General features: G+C 32.8%; 1 protein-coding gene across 1 annotated transcript; it reads left to right on the forward strand.

Moving 5' to 3' along the window:
- Nucleotides 1–11,960: 11,960 nt before the first annotated feature.
- On the forward strand, nt 11,961–14,508 carry LOC120070538 (HNH endonuclease domain-containing protein). The gene is made up of 3 exons (XM_039022325.2): nt 11,961–12,313; nt 12,480–12,602; nt 14,209–14,508. The coding sequence occupies exons 1-3, from the start codon at nt 12,052–12,054 to the stop codon at nt 14,364–14,366; spliced, it is 543 nt and encodes a 180-aa protein (XP_038878253.1). The 5' UTR covers nt 11,961–12,051; the 3' UTR covers nt 14,367–14,508.
- Nucleotides 14,509–22,520: the final 8,012 nt, after the last annotated feature.

Here is a 22,520-nt window from a genome sequence, read left to right on the forward strand (position 1 = left end):
TTAAGTTTTTTTTTTTAAAAAAAAAAAACATGTACTATATATATATTGAAAATTTATACTCATTCACAGTTATAGCAAAAAAAAAAAAAAGGAACAATTTATTCAATAGTTTAATGTAAAATTACGTATGACATTAAATCTCAAATTCAAAATTTATAAAAATGGCAAAAAAAAAACGAATTTTAGAAAAAAAATAATCCAATAAGATAAGATAAACTTTAGAAAAAAATACTAGATTTTAGAAAAGCAAATCCATGCTAAAATTTTGTTTAAAAAAATGGTTAATGATAAAATTGTGATACAAAATCAAATAAACACTATTTTTTTTATTAAATCTCGTTAAAAAAATCGTGAACGATGCAATTTTAACTAAAAAAATCAATGATCCAGGTGTCAAATTACACAAAATAAATTTATAATCGTAATTTATGGTGGACAAAAGGTAAAATCAAAAGTTTATTTCTCATGGTTCCTCCCTTTAGATAGTAGTGATTTTTTCCATTTTTTCTTATTACCGACCTTAAATGTAAAGTGAATTGTAGGGAGCCAACAATATAAGGAAAGTTTGAGTGCTTTTATTTATTTTTTTCTAATGATTAAATCAAAAATCAAATTGTTTTGTTCAGTCTTCATAATACATTCATCTTCATATATATGTAAAGGAAAAAAATTACATTCATATAAAAAGAAACTTGATGGATGCTAAACCGAGCGTAACTTAATTGACATATAAGTGTGCTAGAAAACTACGACGTCTGCTTCGAATCTCCCTATCCTAATCGTACTAAAAAAAGGAACTCGACCGATTAAAGGGGATAATTCTGATTAAAAAAAAAATCCAATAAACACACAAATTACATTTTCTCCAAAAGAGTTGAGAAATACAAAACTTTCATGGCACTTCTAACTTAACTTCTAACATTATTTTGTTTTGTTCAGTACTATAATGACTTAACTAATTAGATTGGGCACGACTAGACTTTTAGTTAATAGTTTCAAGTATAATTAGTCTGTCGAAATGATTAGAGTTAACCACTAGTCACAATCAATTTTCACATTAAACATGTGGTGAAGGTCAAAAGCAATGTGTATATTTATAAGAGATACATTTTTTTATGGTATTTGAAGCGTGAACTTGGTAGATAACTAAAATTGTAATATTGTTTAAAATTAAGGGTTAAGATTGTAGATATTTATTTAAACTTGTTAATAAAAAGGTATGTTTATTCAAACCGGTTATTTTGAAATTGAAAATTTTTGGGTCGGTGGGATAAATGGCCAAGATAAAACAATATTTTTTTAAAAATGACCAAAACTATTTTAATATATAAAAATGGTTAAATGACTAAATCTATTGTAGATTTACCCTTGCAATCAAATCACGTGTATTTTAAAAATGAATCTCATAAACTAAAAACAATATGTAATAAAATCTAAATTACCGAGACCTAAAACCTAGGAAAACACATTTAATACTAGTTTAACAAACTAAAAAAAATACAAGTGGCTATTAAATTCCCTACAACCTTTCAAAACACATCGGAGACATTATTTATCATTAAAAAGTAAATACCTTGTACTACAAAATATTATTCAAATCCCATAGCAAATAATTTTAAGGACTAAAATATTTATTTGAGTCATGTAAATAAAATGGATTAAAAAAAGCCACACGAATACATAGAGACTATTAATTCCTCCCCAACCTTTCAAAATCATATACATCATCTCTCCTTGAAAAACAAATGTCTTTGACGGCTAAAATATTTATTTGAGTAATGTAAATACAATCGATTAAAAAAGAAGCCACACAATTACATTGAATTTAACTGCAAAAATCTTTTTTGAATATGGAAATACACACTCTATTAAAAAATAAGGATACGTAATTTTTTATTTATTTATTTTAACTAAATAAGAAAGGTATTAGGGTAAACAAAACAAAGTCAAAGAGAAAATAAAATATACATACATTCTACCGAAACTTTGGCTTGAACTTTGTTGTCGGTTAAATTATTTCTAGAATTATCTCATATAGGCTTAAAAAAAATAGTGTCTTGATTTCTCTATCTAAATTCATAACCTCTTTTTGCAATAAAAAGATGTAAACACCATTGAAAGGATGGAGAGTCTAATCCGACCATGATCACCTTAAGAGATGATTTAGAGGAAAGCTAGAGTATAAGTGAATCATCGCTAGTTTGGATAAGATTTTGAATAAATAAGCTTTTGACATTTGCACAAGAAATTAGTAAACTTGTAGATTTGATGCGTATATATATATATATATATATTTTTAAACAAATACTTGAGGTTAGAGATTATAGCACGAAATTAAATATCTAATCCTAAAATAAAATTAAAATTGATTATTTAAAGGGGAAAAAAACCAGCAGAAGCTTTTTTTTTTTGCTACTGTATTACTGTGTTGGTTGCAATCCAAAATAGGAATGTGGACAACGCAAACTATCTGCAAAAGGGATTTTTTTTAAAAAAAATTAATTTTATAATAAAAATCAGCATTTTGTTGATTATATATATATATAATACGTACGTGTGTATATATATATATTAGGGGAAAAAAAAAAGGAGAAATCATTTTCTTTAGTGCTGTGTTGATCGCGGACGAACTATGAAGTCACCTGGGATTCATAAACCACTAGGGAAGAGAAAACAAGCACTGAATTTTAAATTAAAGTTGTAATCTTATCTAATAATCAGAGACTAAATCCCAACAAAATCTCGTCAATTTTAATAATGTTATAGATTTTACTAAAACAATTGGGATATCATTAGAGAATTAATTGGGAATATGGGCCTACGCATCACATTTGGACTTAAATTAGAGAATTAAAGAAATTATATTTTTCAATTGGATGCCCTATTTTTCAATTGGGAATGATGTAAGTCTGCAGTTAAGAACTGACTAGCAACTCAATTCCAAATGAAAGATTTGGAATATGCCCAATTTGTTCTAAGTACATAGATCTTTCAGGATCGTAAGAACAAAGTGTTAGCACTATCTCAGGTATCGTACATTGAAAGATGTTGCTCAAGTACTCGATGCAAGACTTCAAGAGGGGCCTACTGCCATTCAAGCATGGAGTCACTTTGTCTAAGGACATGTGTCCTAAGATGCCTCAAGAGGTTAAGGAGATGAGAAGGGTCTCATATGCATCTACCGTTGGCAGTTTGATGTATGTGATGCTCTGTACTCGTCCAGAGATCTACTACGTTGTGAGCATAGTCAGTAGGTATCAGTCTAACCCAGGCCAGGGTCACTGGACCGTAGTGAAGAACATCCTCAAGTATCTTCAGAGAACGAGGGACTACATGCTTGTGTATGGTTATAGGGATTTGATCCTTAACGGATACACGGATTTTGACTTTCAGACTGATAAGGACTCTCGCAAGTCCACATCATGGTCGGTATTTACTCTTAACGAAGGAGTTGTAGTGTGGCGAAGCACTAAGTAGGGGTGCATCGCCGACTCCACTATGGAGGCGGAGTACGTAGCGGCTTGCAAAGCTGCTAAGGAGGCCGTCTAACTCAGGAAGTTCTTGACAGAACTGGAAGTTGTTCCACATATGTCTAGGCCCATTACCCTCCATCGTGATAATAATAGGGGTAGTGGCAAACTCCAAGGAGCCGATGAGTCACAGGCACGAAAAACACATAGAGAGGAAGTATCATCTAATCTGCGAGATAGTGCATCGAGGGGACGTGATCGTCACGAAGATCGCTTCGGAGCAATTGGTGACCCGTTTACAAAGGCTCTCACGGCTACAGTGTTTGAGGGTCACCTACAGAGCATGGGTCTACAGGATCGTCCGCGGCTGGACTAGGGCAAGTGAAAGATTTTATTGTATTGGGCTTTTATGCCCTAGTTTATTGTTTTGTACTAGTTTTTTGTACACCCTACTTCGCTTTAGGACAGGTGGAAAATTGTTAGGGTTGATGCCCTAAAGTCTCGTGTCCTGTAGTTTGTAAACAGTTTGTATGAATGCTTGTGTTGTTAATATATGATATTTACTTCACATCTTGTATTTTGCTCAGTTACTTGTTTTATTTGCTTTACCACAAACCAATAAACATAAAATCCTAGTTATCTGTATGTGACTCAAACATGTATGTGGTGACGTACAAGTGGATCATGTCTTGAGTGATAACCAAAATGGTTTGTAGTATATGGATATAGGAGGGAAACTCTATCCCGATCATTCGTGTTGGGGACATGCGAGTGATAACTTGTAGAAATACAAGTTATTTATATTGCCTTATTCAGATATTACGGCCAAAAGAGAGTAAAGTTGCGTCAATTGTATGAAAATTAGCTAAGAAATACAATAATTACAATTTATCGCAAATACACCCACTAAGACCATTAAAATGGTAGAAAATGATATTTCAAGTATGTTTTGCAGGAAACCAACCCACTGTATGCGCTCATGGCTCAAGAGAAAAAGATCAACACATCTACGTCACATTGCGTCCATTAGTCAGGAATGAATAGACGATCAACGCAATGCGACAATCGATCCAGAGTTGAACTTCAACCGCATGCAGTAATAAAAACAATACCACATGCAGGCACACGATCAAAGATACAAATGAGCAGCGCAAATGCGGAGGATTGTGATACGTGTACAACTAACCGTTGTGCATATTCGACGGACTGATTGCATAGCAGAAGGAATATTTATTCCATCATTTTCGGACGTTCCATAACAATAAAGTGGGGACCACAAGTCAGAGAGTCAAAGTCTTCAGCCTATAAATACCCTTAAAGAATTCACTGAAAGATATACTTGATACGGGGGATAATTGATACGAGGCTATTAAAAGAGAGGTGATCTGAGTGCTGATCGGAGGAAATCCAGGAAGAAAAGAGACAAGGCCGAGAGGTAAGTCTCAGTGCAATTCTGCCAAATCCCCGTCGAGAAGCTCTGTACTTAGATCTCTTCTATCGATTGAGCAAGCCTGAGAAGGAAGCTCATCCTTCCATTCACTCCATCAATGCCGGCAAGCGATTCTCCATTTTAGATCTATGCAAAGGCATTGGTGCTTATTTGTATTTGTTTCTAACTTCTATTCATCAATTGTATTTCATCTTTTTAATCTCTTCATTCACAACCATGTATCAGACGCTAAATAGTATTATTGAATGTCTCGATCATTTCCATTTCCACTTATCTCTCTATTTTCGTTCCTCCATAAATCAGTTTCTCCTTGATGTTTTCTTAATCCCTTGGTGATTGATATGAATTAAACAAGTAACTTAATATATGCTAAAGAAACAAATATGTTTAGCTAAAACATGCTATACGACATCTTCTCCTGTTAGAGCAGAAGTGAAGATGTCATTCTGATATGTCAAGAGAATGTTAGAAGAATGCGTTAACTAAAGCAATAAGTACTTCCAGAGATGGAAGCAACCTTGATGTTCGTCCCTGTTTCACCACAGAGATGTGGGAAACGCGGCCGATCACCGAGAGGTGTACGCCAAGGAAAAAGCGGAACCGTACTTATGCATTTAACGCAATTAAGGAACTTGCGATGTTTGTACTAACTGTATTTTCTCTTTCTGTTTCACACATAAGACTTGCCACCACATAACACGATCTTTGTATAATCTTTACAGTCAGTCTCACCTTCAGTATCTTGTATCATGAAACCTGTATCTTGTATCATCATAGCTTAGGTTTATTTTATCGTAATTTACTTTTACCGTAATTTACTTTATTATCGCATTTTTATCGCTTACCTTTACTTTATCGCATTTTTAAATACTTGTACAAACAACCTTTTTATAAATTGAAAAACCTCTGGTCGCATATATCACAAATATAATGCAATTAACCTAAAACAATCCTTGTGTTCGACCTCGGATCACACCGAGAAACTTGCAGTGAAATTGTACTTGGTTTCAACGCAAGGAAACTTGTGACAACGCGCAACATACTACAAGAACATTCATTAATAACGCATATCTAGAAGTAGTATCGCATATCATTGCATAAAATCTATGACAACAAGTTTATGGCATGAACTTGTAGCTTAGATTCAAATTTTGCGTTACAAGTTTATGGCGCCACTGCCGGGGAATTGGTAACGGGGACATGGACTTGAAACTTGCTTGCATCATTGCATAGTTTATGCCATTACAGCGAGCGGGGGCGTCCTATATAAAGAGTTTGTATAAGACCTGACCACGAAGTGTTAACGTCTCATATATATAACACCGTTCATGATAGAGACTTTACTTCACTAGGATGACCATAGGTAACATGACCTCAATCCTAAGTGAGTTCGAAACTCCTACCATTGAGGACGGTCATTTGATTTGTATGGGTGCAAGTGGCCAGGGTCGCCAATTCAAAATTACCATTTTGGGGATTCGTCTGATTTGGGAGTTGGGAACTTAACTACACAAGATGAAATTCAATCTTTCCCCGAGGCAGGGGTAAATAGATAGATAGCTCCTTAAGGGTTGATTCTAGGGCTTGAATGATGTGGCGCCACACACCTTATTCTCTTGGCCTGTGAAATGTTCACATATAGTTGGACTATGTTGTATTGTTCATTAGAGGAATTAGTGGTACTTAAGGAGTGAGATGTAACTACAAGGAAAAAACGGTAATTTGACCCAGCTGTACTTACGAGCATTTATGAGGGATCATTGTACTCATGATTGGTTATATCCGATGGACACAGAAATATATCTGTGGTAAGAAGAGTTCAGTTGTTGGTCTTTAATGGAATGCCTGATAGTTAACGGATGGTGGATCTCGTGGTTAAAGAGTTTAGTCAACTATTCACAGACTGTTGGAGCTTCGAGCCACAGATCCATTAGGTCCCCTTGGTAGCTTGGATAAAGTCGATAACCAGTGTTTGGGTTAATTTGAAATGTTCAAATTGACAAGAGGAAGTTCGATTATATATGATATAATTGGACTGGTTAATTATATATGATATAATTGGCTAAATGTATGAGATACACTATTTTGAAGGAAATTAGATATAATTATGATTTATATCAAGTAGAGGAGAGAATACTATAATAGATATGTGATATCAAACAATAGGATAAAAATATAATATGACTATATTTATTAATATTTTAGTTGGTTAATTATATGATAATTAACCCAAAAATCACGTTTGGACGTGGGTTAGTGTGACAGCGTCGGTTATTGTAACCGATGAATTAAAATGAAAATAGTTTTCATTTTGATCGTCCGTCCGAAAAGAAAAAGTGAAGCGCGCTGGTGAATCGAAAAACGACCGCTTAAGAATTTCGAGAGCCTATACGATAGTCGCTCTCTGCCTAAACGATTGTCCATCTCGCGCCTAAACGATCGCACACTTGTTCCTACACGATCGGATAGCTTCTCTAAACATCGTATAGTGTGTCGTTTTTACTAAATGATCGTATACCATTTCCTAAACAATCGTTCAGTAAAACCTATACGATCGTGTAACTTCTCCTAAACGATAAGCATCATGCTATGCGATAGCGCCTTTTTCCCTGCCACTTGCTTATCTCCTACACGATCCGTGCTTCCTCCCTCTACTGAATTCACCAAATACCATGCTTTGTGTTCTCACTCCGAGAATACTCGGGGCTTTTTTCTGGTGGTGTCGTCCTCTCGAAGTTCGTGTTCGTGCTGCTATAGTCGACGCTACTGTTATTCGTTGGTTGATCGAGTGGAGGGTTCCGCTACGTTGAGTTCCAAAGTGTGAATACTGTCTTCAACTGGTATGGCAAATCATTCCCTTGTTATTTTCTTGTTCATAGCATGCCGTTAATTAAGATTTGTTTGCATAATTGTGCGTTAAACGTATATTGTTGTATTTCGGTCACTATGATATCGGAGCGATCTGAACGTGCTCATTGAACTCTTCAGTAAGAGATCATTCGAGGGTGTGGTGCCACATTGCTCAAGTCTCAAAATCAGCCTTTAAGTAAGCAATTTATCTACTTACCCCAATGACGAGGAATAAGTGAATTTTGTCTTGTGTATCTATGTTCCCAACTCTCCAACTAGACGAGTCCCCAAAATGGTAGGCTTATTGAGTCGGCGATCTGACCACTCTCACCCATATAAATCAAAGAACAACCTTCATAAGCAGGAGTTCACAACTCACTCAGGATTCAGGTCATGTCTATGGTAATCCTAGTGAAATGTAAGTCTCTATTATGTACGGCGTTATATAATGAGACTAGTCATTTCGTGGTATGGTCTCATACAAACTCATTTGAAATAGAATACCCCCATCATATGTCTCCACGTGAATGATTAGAATCAGATCATTTGTAACACTTTACAACAATTGTAACATCTATAAAGCGGGTCGTATTTGTAGTGTCACCAAGATAAGGTATCCAGCCTTATCCATCTACTACAGACCATTTAGGTTATCACTTAAATATGATCCACCTATATGTCTCTACATACATGTTTAAGCTACATATGATAACCTTGGATATTAGTTTATTGGTTTATGAGTTTAATGCTACTAAATGTCAAATAAAATAGTTCATATTTTATTAAATAAATAAAATATTTGTACAATACAATTACAAACTATAGAACCTTACGAGATTTGGGACATCAACCCCAACAATCTCCCACTTGACCTAAAGCTAGTGGGGTGTACAATATAAAAGTCATACTAATATACAACTAGACAAAGTAATAAACTAGGGTATAACACACACCTAATACAAAATATTCCACTTTCCATAGTCTAAATGTGGCTTGTCCTGTAGACCCATGATGGAACGAACACATGCGCAGTGGAAGGAAAAATGGATCTAAAGTACTATAATTAGGTTAATTACAAAAGATAGGCATGCAATTAAATCAAATAAAAGGAGAAAAAGAATACAACATTTGTAGACTTTGAATCTTCTCCAAATTAGCTCCAATCTCCTCACGAACGATTCGTAGCCACCACGAGAGTCTTCCCGTTTATACTCTGGCCTTAGAACGGGATGGTGAAATCCGGTGAGTGACTAATTTGGAGAGAAAGATGTCAAGTCCTTGAGAAAAAAATGTTATGAGATTATCACATAATCTCATCAATTTCCACTATGGCCAAGATTTCTTAACAATCATAAACTCTTCCTTTTAAAGACCATTACATGCAAAACATGAAACTTTCAGTTTGATGAGAATTTGAATCTAAAAAATTCACTAACTCAAAGTGGGATTTAGTGGGACAAGTATATTCAAATGAAGACAACACTTAGCAATACAAAAGTTGGCATTTCCCACTCAGAATTTGTTGGATCTTTCCACTAACTTGGTCAATGATCAAAGTTTGACTCTCAAAGTCCAAAGTCAATAATTTGACTTTCATTGCACTTTTTACCTAATTAACAATTTGACTTTTGATGCAATTTTGACAAATTTCATTTAATTTCAAAACTAATTATAATAAACAAATTTAAAAATAAATTAATATTATATAATTAATTAAATAATTTAATCAATTTAATTTAATATTAAGTCCAACAATAATCCCAATGAATATGAATCCCTATTCATAATCTTTATATTTAAATCTTATTTAAATATCTCACATTTTCTCTCTTTTTTATGTTTAATTCACAATTAAACATTAGGTTAAATATATCATATATATTTACCGTTTTGCTTCAAAAACCGAATTTGAACACTTCAAATTCATTCGTCACACTAATCTAAGGTTTAAAATGGATCATAGTCCCACTATGACTAAACCTCTATCGGGCCAGAAGAGGGTGTGGCACTGCATTGTTCAAGACCCGGAATCAGCCTTTAAAGGAGCAATTTATCTACTTACCTCTACTTTGGGGAATAAGTGAATTTCATCTTGTGTAACTGAGTTCCCAAGTCCCCAATCAGACGAATCCCCAAAATGGTAGGCTTGTTGAGTCGGCGATTTGGCCACTCTCACCCATACAAATCAAATGATCGCTCTCATAGGCAAGAGTTTGCAACTCACTCAAGATTAAGGTCATGTTACTTATAGTCATTCTAGTGAAATAAAAGTCTCTATTATGAACGAGTTATATAACGAGACTACAAATTTCGTGGTCTGGTCTTATACAAACTATTTTGTATAGAATATCCCTGCTCGTATGTCTAATACTTGAATGATTAGAATCAGATCATTTGTAGTACTTTACAACATTTGTAACATCTACAAAGCGGGTCATACTCGTAATGTCACCAGGATAAGGTACCCAGTCTTATCCATATACTACTGACCATTTAGGTTATCACTTAAACATGATTCACTTGTATGTCTCCACATACATGTTTAAGTTGCAATAATAAATTTGGATGTTAGTTTATTGGTTTGTGATTTGTGCAACTTAAATATCATATATTTCATAGACAGAGTGAATACAATATCAAATATTATTAATAACTTACAAGTTTGTTCGTACGAGGTTTACAAACGATAGAATCCTATGATATTTAGGGCATCAACCCCAACAATAAATCCTTAAGTACCACTGATCCCTCTAATGAACAATAAGTCATAGTCCAACTATGACTAAACCCCTTTCGGGCCAGGAGAGGGCGTGGCGCCACATTGTTCAAGTTTAAACCCTTAAGGAAGCAATTTATCTACTTACTTCAATGTCGATGAATGAGTGAATTCCATCTTGTGTAGATATGCTCCAAACTCCTCAGTTAGACGAATCTCCGAAATGGTAGGCTTATCGAGTTGGTGATTTGGCCACTCTCACCCATACAAATCAAATGACCACCTTCACATAAAGAAGTTTACAACTCACTCGGGATTCAGGTCATGTCACATATGGTCATCCTGGTGAAATGTAAGTCTCTATTATGAATAACGTTATATAATGAGATTAGTCATTTCGTGGTTCGGTCTTATACAAACTCCTTTGTATATAATACCCTCACTCACATGTATCCACGTGAATGATCAGGATCAGATCGTTTGTAGCACTCTACAACAATTGTAACATCTATAAAGCGGGTCGTATTCGTAGTGTCACCAAGATAATGTATCTAACATTATCCATCTACTGTAGACCATTTAAGCTATCACTAAAATATAATCTACCTGTATGTCTCCACATACATGTTTAAACTACAAATGATAACCTTAGATGTCAGTTTATTGGTTTGTGGGTTTAATGCTACTAAATGTCAAATAAAATATTTCATATTTTGTGAAACAAATAAATGTTTGTATAATACAATTTCAAACAACATGACCCTGTGAAATTTAGGGCATAAATCCCAACATCAATATCACTATTCGTAACTATCAGCGATAACAACCGGTAACACACTTCTCAAATTGAAAGTCATCATCGATAGCAACTACCAGTGATAGCAACTGATAACGCACTTCTCAAATCGAAAAGCTATCACTAATAGCAGCTATCAGTGATAACTACAGATAGCACACTTCTCAAATTGAAAACTATCAACGATAGCAACTATCAGTGATAGCTACTCACAGCAAACTTCTCAAATTGGAAGTTATCAATGACAACAACTATTAATAATAGCTACTGATAACACACTTCTCAAATTGAAAGCTATCATTGATAGAAGCTATCAGTGATGATTTTCAATTTTAGAAAATCGGGAAGTGGCTGGACATGAATTTTTAGTTTTTTACTATTTTTTATTCAATATATACAATTATTTTATTCTTATACTATATATTTTACTATTCTGCACTTGAATTATATTGATGCAACTAGTCTTTAATGTAAGCCTGCGCATGAGTCATATCTAGTCCTTTATGTAAGCCTGCGCATGGGTCTAAGCCCGCGCATGAGTCATATCTGGGCCACAATTGGAGTAAAATGGACTTTCAACGGGCCTTCCCCAATTTCCATTCGAATCATGGGCCGTGAGCCGACCCGTTCGTGGACTCGTCGAAGAAGAGCCGAGGGGCAATGACCAGCGTTTAGGACCATTTATCAAGCACGAAATGATCTTACGTCTTCAGTTTCTTCCCTTTCTGTCTTATACGAGTCCGATCCGCTGGACGGCGTCCCGACTCCGATGGAAGCTACTTCCAGTTCGCCGTCACCGACTCGTTCCCGCGGCGGACATAGACACAGTGGCTCCGGAAGTGGGGACGAACGGCCAAGATTTTTCGACACAAAAGCGAAAGCCATTTGTTGGGATAAGGCGGATGTTGTCCCTGGCCGACATCCCGAGCGTTGGCGTAAGGACGCCGCTGGTAATGTCGTCTGTAAGCGCTTCTGCAACTGCCAGGGCTGCCTCTGCTTTGAGTACGATCACATTGTCCCTTACTCCAAAGGTAATGTGATTTCCATCTCTGCCGCCATTAGTCGACGACTGGTTTCTGATTCCCATTCGAGAAAATTTTGATTCTGCTGTTGCATTTTCGTTGTGGATGACTGGATGTATGTAAAGTTAGGGTTTAGCTTTGATTGTGATAAAATCCGGTCGGCGATTGTTTGCAGGCGGGGAATCCACGGCAGATAATTGCCAGATTCTTCAGACGAGAGTAAACAGATTCAAATCGAACAGAAACGACGTTGATACGTCTGAGTTGAAAGGCTATTCATGTGATATCAAGTTTACTGGTATTTCTTCATCCTTCCCCAATTATTTATTTCGGAGATCGTGCTCTTCTATTTAGTCTTTTCACACTCGTTAGGGCTCGAGAGTCGATACTATAAAATGACGAACCTATGTTTGATATCTGAATTTTCATATCCCCAATTATTGGCTGGTAATCTATGAGCTGCCTATAGCAAGTTACATAAAACCAGACTTATAAAACTCACCTTCTATACTGCCTATTAATTTTCATAAACCCTTTCTGCCATACTATACAAACGCAAGAACTTAACAAATTCACGCCCTTTAAAGCTACGAATGCAACATCCATGTGGAATACTCAATTAGTACACTCTTCTGTTGTTTTGTTATTGCAATCTCTCCCAGTAGAATATAGCTTTTAGCATCAATTTCTTTCTCTCTTAGCTGCCCCATGTGGCCATATTTTCATCAGGTTTTGTAATGATATGGTTTTTTTGCTCAAAATTTGTAATTTCTGTAAAGTAAAAACTCGGCCGTTTCATGAGACTTGGTTGGCTGTCGTGCTTTTGTTGAGCTTTTGACGGTACTTGGTAACATTTGGGGGGGGGGAAGTGGTCTAGAAACATCATTACATTTTCAGGAAAGTGCTAGAAAGTGAAGTTTCAATTGTTTTAGAAATATGCGCTGGCCCGTTCCATATTAGCTGTCATTGCTGGTGGTAGTTTGTGATTAAAAATTTGAAACAAACGAATGCTTGTATTTTAGGACATCTGAAACACGAATGAAGAATCTCCATAGATTGCTGTTCAGAACTTCGAACTATAAAACTCATCTCCTTGCGGTTATGAATTCAAATCATGTTGTGTACCCACGTACAATATCAAACATCTTATGAAATTTTCATCATTAAATGATGAAGAGAAATTAAATTGGAATAGAGCACGCTCTGTGGATCTTGATCAATACCTAAAACTGGAAAAATGTTTTGGGTAGGAATTCTTCAAGGAACAGATGGATTACTTCATAGTTCATTGTCCTTTTCCGTATTTGGGTTTTAATGACACCAACTTACATGCATCTCAACTAATCGAGAATCACTTTATCTTACCACATTTGGTTACAAAGAAACTCCTAGAACATTTCTCTTTTTTTTTTTTTTTTTTCTTTTAGAAAAAACTACTTTCATGAGAAATAAAATTGAAAGAATACAAGGGTGTACAAAATAATCAAGCCCATGAAACCCCTCATTAAAGAAAATGGGTTCAACTAAATAAAATATTGTCCAAAGAGTAATTACAAAAGATCTTCAAAATTGAAGCCTAAAGAGAGATATGAAACTTCACCTAGTACCAAATATCACTAGAGTCTCTCTCCACCTCTGTAACATCCCAAAGAAATCGGCCATTCTCACTAAAAGGCGAATGGAGGAGAAACTTCTCGATCAAACACTAATACTCCTCTTAGATCTTAAGTGGATGTCCACCATGAATTGAATTCATTTGGCTTAACCCGTCACATGGGCGCTAGTGTCTACTAGACCATCTCATGGTTGTTAAGATGTTAACCCTTCGAGCGTTTTCTTTCTCTCTTTCTCTTACATCGTTACGATCTATATATTATGTATTTGGAGTGCATATTTGCTTGCAGATAAGGAGCTTGACATAATTGAAATGGCTGTTTATGGAGATGTAATCCGGCCAGGGAACCAATGTCGTTGCAGAACAGTTTCTGAAATGCTTGGCCAATATAAAGCCAAAGACCGTTTGGCCCCCTGCAAATTGCCATATAATGAAGATTCTTTGTAACAACAGATAAGACTTAAAACTAAAGCATGTTTGCCCCATTTGGTATAGATCTATAATTTAATACGCTTAATGTAAGATTATATCGATTAGAATTGTGGACCTCCATTACTTGATTAGATCAATATGAGTCAACTTCGACCAATATTTCTTTATTCATTATTTTTTTTATTATTTCGTGTGTTCATTAAATAGTTGATGTGGAAGAGGAACCGATCTCAATTTAAGTATTTTTTTTTTAAAAAAATTTTAAGTGGTTAAATGCAACTAATGTAACTGAAAGGAAAGTTTTATTAGCCACAAATTTCAAACTTGTGGCAAATAGATTTTTTTTTAAATTAAATAAAAAAACAGCAGATAGATCTTGGGTCAATATATATGAAGTTGAAAGCTTTAGAGATTATTAGACTATTTTAAAATTTTACAAAATTATTGGATGCTAAAAGAAAAATCAATAATATGTCAAGGGATTCAAACTCTTTTTTAATGTCGGTTGGATATGAATATTCATATCGAGATTTAACTTTAGCAGATATTTCTGTGAATATCAATAGTTGAGTTGTTTTTACTCTTAAACAAAGTTATTAGTATTGTTATTAGTATCTTTTATATAGGACTAAATAGATGACAAATGCCAATTATACCTAAAAAAAGCGAATATTGAATGGATTTACCCTCATGTTATGTTTGATGAGTATTTATAAAAAATCAACTTATCAAATATATCGATGGTTCTTTAATATCGATCTTGAATTTTTCAATTTAAAATATGTAGACTTATAAATTAACTTAATCATTATTGTTATTATCGTTATTATTATTATTTTTATTATATCATTGGGCATAGCTGCAACTGCTCGGGTTCTAAGGAGGGGTGAGTATCGGTTGGTCGGAGTTGGTTTTTCGGTCAAATTATCGACTATGGTTAGTTTAGTAAATGTTCAAACCAATCTTGATTGTCGAAGAGTAAAAGTCAGTCAATCAATTTTTAAAAAAATTTTCAATTAATTTTTTTTTCTAAATTGGCTCGATTTTTCGATCTATCATGCTCACCTTTATTGAGGAGACGTTTTTTCCTTTGTTTGGGTTTTTACATACAAAAGGAAATCAACAAACCCATGCACTGCAGCCTCTTACATCTTTGCACTTTGTTTGAATCATTTTTAGGTTCGAAATTTAAACATCTAACTTTAACAAAACCTTAATTAGTTACTCTTTTCTTTTCTGACCAAATAAAGTGCAAGAATTGTTATGGAAAAAAAAAAGTGCAATAATTTGTATTTTCAAACTCAAAGTTGTCTTAACGGTTACATTATGTTTATATGGATGAACTTTATTTATGAGCTTACAATTATTCAATGAATCATCCAAACAGACAACAACAAATAAATATGTCAGAGACTTCTCTATATTTTTCAGACATGCCAGAAGAAAAGGAAAGGAAAGAAGAAAAGAAAAAAAAAGAAGACAATTTTACTCAATGTATATATATATATATACAAAGTGTATATTTGCATATTTGACATAAATTACAAAATTGGAAGCCAATATTTGTTTGGAAGAAATAATTGGCAGCAAGAAACCAGAAGAGATTTGTTGCTCTGTTTCTTTGTGAACTTCTTAAGCTTTGCAATGCTCTGAAAAATGGAGGGCCCACCCTATCTCTCAAATGATAAATGAAGCAATCTCCCAAAAATGTCTTAGCCACATAAAAATGGACCTCCCTTACCCCCTTTCCTCTTTTTACAACAAAGTATTGCATCTCTCACATCACAATTTCACATTATGTATATATATATGAAATTAATTGAACTTTGAAATTAAAAGTGGAAGATCTTATTGCATAAAATATTTATAACAACTAATGACCATTTTTGTAATTGTGATTTTTTAGTTCATCAATTTGTAAGGGTGGAAATTTAAATCTAGATATATGTTTTATGCCAATTAAGTTAAGTTCGTGTCTGCAGAATTATTGCTATTTATTGTTTAAAAACGAGGATGAATATCACACTTTTAAATATGTCTACACATTGCATAGTAAAATGTCTTAACTACTAATCTAGGTATAGGTTTACTTTTGGTAGGTATTGGGTGAGTATAAATATTAGGTAAATGTATGATTACCATGACCAAAATAAATAAAATCAACTACTATTATGAATATTTTTTTAAAAAAAATTGGAATCTAAAATTTACTGCAATTCTAGTATGTTAAGACTACGACCCTCCATATATATTTAGGTATGATAGTTTTTACTTTGGGTATAAATTTTTATGATTTTGTTTTTTGTTTTTTGTTTCACCTAAAATTGTTTCATACCAATGGAGATAGATGTTGTTACTTATATACTCACAATCATCTTTTTATCTAGTCAATATAAGATTTTGATTGTATTCTCAACCGTCAAAATTTATTTTAAGTACAACATAGGATGAGAGACATGAATCATTGACATTTTTTTATTGAAAGTATATACGTTCTAACCTAAATTAGTCGGGAGTCTAAACTCTCATGACCTCTTGTAATATGATTGAATATGTTTTTTTTTTTTCATTGTTTTCAGAAATAATTTATTGTCAATAACAAATTGTAAAATCGACCATCATATTGAATTGTACAAAGATAGGTACAACTCATACAACACCTAAGGTGTTCATCCTCTTTGAATGGGAAGTTGGGAACCAACCATCATATTTTTCATATCATCATATTCAATTTTTTAATATCCATATAAAGAAAAAAATCAGTTATTTTTTTCTTTTAAATTTTCAAATTTTGGTTTATATTTAAAAAAATACTAAATAATAGATAACAAAGCAAATAAATTAGGAGGTGAATAATATTGTTTATAAACTTAATTTTCAAAGAAAAAACTAAAGTCTAATTTGATAACAATTTGATTTTTGAAAATTAAGCTCATAAACATTATTTATACCTATAAGTTTATTTGTTTTGTGATTCACTTTCCATCAATGTTTTTAATAACTAAGTAAGTTTTTTAAAATTAAAAAAAGTAAAAACATTTTTTATATATATAATTGGATTAAGAATTCAAATTTCTTTTTTTTTTTTTCTTTTTTACGATACGTAAAAATGAAGTTTAGAAGAAAGCAAACATAAATTTCGAAAATGAAACGAAATTGCAAGTGGCCACACATGGGTGGTTTTTCAATATTTTTTTTTAATGTGCAAAAAGTATTAAAATCTTTCCAATTTGAGAAAATTAATAGTTCTTGATTTTTATCTTTAGCTAATATTTTATAAATGGGTTTTTAATAAGAAACCTATCTTTGACCGTTATTTTCTCATAAATGTTTTTAAATTTGGTTTTTTTTTCCAAAAAGACCTATTGTTTTTGCACAGTTTTACCTTTATATATATATATATATATCCTATTTTCAAAGCTGCTTTAATGATGGAAAACAATGTTCATTATAGAGAGATAAAATGTATTTATTTTAATTTTTTCTATTTTTCAATTTGAAAAAAAATGCATTTGATGAAATCTTATTGATTTTCACATATCAATTTATTATTTTTTTTTACGAATTAATGGTTATTTTTAAATATACCTTAGAATATTTTGTTAGGTATTTGAAAATATTCTAACCAATATATGAAAGATACTACAGTTTATAAATTAGAGATTGACTCAATGCTTGACATAAATCACAATATAAACCAATATATAAAATATACCATAGTATATAAATTTTCATAAATTTTATTTACATTACAGTATATATATCATAATACAATAAGTTTAAATTAAAAAAAAAAACACTCGTTTGTATCAAATAAACAAATACATATACTACAGTATATATCAAATTTCATACAAAAACTAACCAAAAAAAAAAAGGTACATATGTATATCACAGTATACATAAAAATAGGAAGAAAAAAAAAACACAAAGTCCATCTTCATATGGAGGTTTATAATACATAACCCACAATCTTCATCTCTTATTCTTCTTCAGCCACGATTGCCACGAATCCTTCTCCCATCGTCGTCGATCGTTTGCTCGCTCTGTCGTGCTGTCGATCGAATTTGCTTAACCTGTCAGCGTCAATCCGTCCCACGTTGTTTGCACCATCGATTTTTTCTAAGTCGTTTGTTTCATCTCGTGTCGAGCCATCAATTCGCCTAACTCCATCATCTACTGTCTGCAACTCACATTGTCAGAAAAAGAAAAGAGAAAAGAGAGGGAATATGAAGAAATGAGTGTGAATTGTGGAGGAGATAGAATGTGCATGGAAGAGGGATATATATATATATATAACGTAGGTGAAGATTAAATTGTAAATAGTCATTGATATTAGTAAAAATATGGAGGCTAATATTTTTTTTCTTTTAAAAAAAAATAAATAAAATATTTACGTAAAATGTGTCTACACACCTTTTACGTAGAAATCGCTTTTATAAGCCGTGGATGAAGAAAGTCATAATGAATTAAAATTATTTCAATGAAAAAATAGAAGGGGAAAAAAAAAAAACAAAAAGGGTTTTGAATGTACTATTACATTTAGGGAGGGGCACAAAAAGTCAGACACGACAGGGCCAATTTCGGGGGTCATCTCATGTAATAAGACTTTGTTTGGACGGCAAACTGTTACATTAATTTAATTATCCCAAAATATGGACACATTCTATAGTTATTTTTTTCTTATTCTACCCAGTATACCTACCACCTAAGTTAATACATTATTAGAAAATCACCACTCTTTATAGTACAGTATATTCTTTTTATCAAATGAAAAACTCTCTATAGTTCATAATCACGAGCATGTTTAATTTAAATTTTTAAATGTTTATTTTTTCTAAAAAAATCTTTAAAAAACAGTTAAATTATTTGGCAACCACTCGGATCGTTTCTTACAAAATAAGTTGGTTTGAGAGAAATCCTTGAAATCAACTTTTAAAAAAGTGATTTTTGAATGTTTAATACAAATTAATAAAGGTACCAAAATACATTCATTAGTCCACTACCACTACCGTCAACAACCTATTCTGGTGGAACTTTCAATAACCATCTCTGACAACCTTCATCGCCGACCACTATCGACAACACAAACTCCATCGTACATCACCACCAATTTCACCTGGCCTTCTCTGACAACCATCATTGGCTGCCAACTCGAGTGAACGACCACCAATGACTAACTTCAAATACCACTAACTCTGTACACAGACAACTAACTACACTGACAATTATTTTTAAATTATGAATTCATATTATTCTACGTCGTTCTCTACAATAATTTGACATTAATGAAAAAGAAAAAAACACAAACGCTTTTTATATATAACAAACCAAACAAACTTGCATATAAATACACAATTGAGAAAATGTTATCAAACACACAAGTGTTCTTGTCTTAAGCAAATTTAATAAAAAAAAAAAAGTATTTAAATAAAATTAACTTTTTGAATAACATTTTTTCTAATCCATCCTAACAGATCTTACTATTTACATCGTTATTTGTTAGATAAAGTATATGTAATAGTATAATGATCAAATTGACCTAACTAAATTTAATAGTGTATGGGTTAAAGTTTATTAATTGTTTTATGAAAATTATTTCAAATGGTAAAATTGTTGAAAATATTTACAAGGTACAGCAAAATTTTATAACTAGGAATGATAGACGTTGATAAACACTGATAGACACTGATAGTTCTAAAATTTTGCTATATTTTGTTATTTTTCTGTTTTAAACAGCTCATTGTCTTATTTAGAATTTACCATGAAAGAATTTATGACTTTTTGAATACGGCTTAAGGACTTTGTTGACATTTTTAAAAAAAATATATGGTAAAGGGATTCGAACCACGTACGAGCATTGGTCACCTTACAAAAACTACGTCGTTTTAGTGGACAAATTTAGGCATAGGGGATCTGTGAACCACGGTGATCTCAATTATCATTCCCCCACATTAGGATGATTATGACGATGGAGGGGGTCCTCACATGCCACGCACGGACTTGATGGATTCAATCATTCCATGGTCCCCACCGTACCTGATCACTTTCTTTTCTCATCTAACCGTCCATTTTGTTGACTTTTCAGTTTTGACGTTGACCATAATCCACGTCGTTTACAGGCAGAGGGACCTACTTCTCCTATTCGTGGTCGAAATTTTGTCTTCCCGCAGTGCAGTCACGTGATAAGCACGTGGTTGTTTTTATTTTCATTTTTGTAGGCAAAGTTATTTATTTACTTATTATTGTTTTCTTTTTAAATCGATGACTGACAATTTGACAATGAGCATGATGTGTTCACACGACCTTGCACGTGGAAGGCGTTTTGTTTATTTCTTTTTCTTTCATCCTAATAATTCCACAATTGTGTTGTTAATTTGAGGAGTATGACGAAATACAGATGCAAATATAACATTAAAATAAATAAATAATAGATTATGTATTCTTCCACTCTCTCCAAAATTTTTTTTTTTTAATTTTCTCAAGGTATATCTTTTAAAATCCACAAAATGTCACTATTTATGGACAATTTGGTGAGTAGAAGGCGGATTACATAGATATTAACAATGAGTATTTACAAGACACGTGGACAATATTTTGAAAAAATGAGGACATGACACATGGTCAATGGACACTAAGCATGAACATTTAATGGACACCTATTTTCTATAATATTTATAATGTTTTCTCTTATATGCACATTATATATATGAAATATGTCTCGTTAAAACCTTAGGAAAAAACTCGTAGCGAATGAAAAATAATACATATTTCATATAACCTAATACTCTTAAAAAGAATACATTATATTTACTCCCCCTCATGAAAGCATCACTTGATATCTTCGAGTCGCTGCATTCCAATATTATGCATCAAATTTTCAAATGTTATTGTAGGTAACGACTCTGTAAATAACTTGCCAGGATTTGAACAAATTTGTTTTTATAGTGATGTTACCATTTTCTTCAAGATCATAAGCGTAAAAAAACTTTGGTGAAATATGTTTTAAATATGTTTTATTCTATCTCCTTTAATATAACCTCATTTGATTTGTTATATGCATGTTGTGTTCTCTTCGTATAATTGTTTGGAAAATTTTTACTTAGAAGACAAACCACATGTTCCACGAATGTGCTGAGTCATTGATCTTAGCCACACATATTCTCGACTAACCTTGTGAAATGCAAGAATTTCAACATGATTTGAGAAAGTGGTTTTTATGGTCTGTTTCACCGATCACCATGATATAGCAGTTTATCCACATGTAAATAGATAACTTATTTGAGATATAGCTTTGTGTGGATCATATAAATATCCAAAATTTGCATAACCAACCATATCAAAATTCAATTTATTTGAATAAAACAAACTCATTCAATTTTTTTATCGAAGATAACAGAGTACATGTTTAATTGCGTCATGTCTTTTACTTGGAGAAAAACTATATCTTGCTAATAAATTTACTGAAAATGCAATATCTAATCTTGTATCATTAGCAAGATACATAAGTGCACCAATTGTGCTAAGATATGGTACTTCCGGACCAATAAGTTTTTCATTATCATCTCGAGGTCAAAATATATTTTTCCTCGCATCTAATGAACGAACTTCCATTGGAATATTCAATGGATGTGTTTTATTCATATAAAATATTTTCAAAACTTTTCCTGTATAAGTTGACTAGTGAATAAATATTTCATCTGTTAAATGCTCGATTTGCAAGCCATGGTAAAAAATTATTTTTCCGAGATTGTTCATCTTAAGTTATTTCTTAAGATATTCTAATATCTTTTAAAGCTCTCCAAGAGTTCTAATCATATTTAAGTCGTCAACATATACAATTATAATAGTAAATCTCGTCTGTGATTTATTTATAAAAACACACAGACATATTAGATTGTTTTGATATTCTTCTTTCAACAAATATCCACTCAGCCGATTATATCACATTAGTCCTAATTGTTTTAATCCATATAACTGAAGGATCCCGGTTAAAGGTCCTTGAACGAAACGGAGGCAGATCGTTCAAATTTCCCAATTTTCACATAACTTAGATTTTACAGAAAACATACAGAAGATCATGCATTTAATTCATAAATTACAACATGTTTGAAAAAATAAAACAGACGAATAAATGGGTTTAAGAATCCTTACCTTTGAAGATCATTC

This window comes from Benincasa hispida, chromosome 2 (genome assembly GCF_027475165.1).
Source record: "Benincasa hispida cultivar pf3 chromosome 2, pf3_genome.v1.1, whole genome shotgun sequence".
NCBI classification, from domain to species: domain Eukaryota; kingdom Viridiplantae; phylum Streptophyta; class Magnoliopsida; order Cucurbitales; family Cucurbitaceae; genus Benincasa; species Benincasa hispida.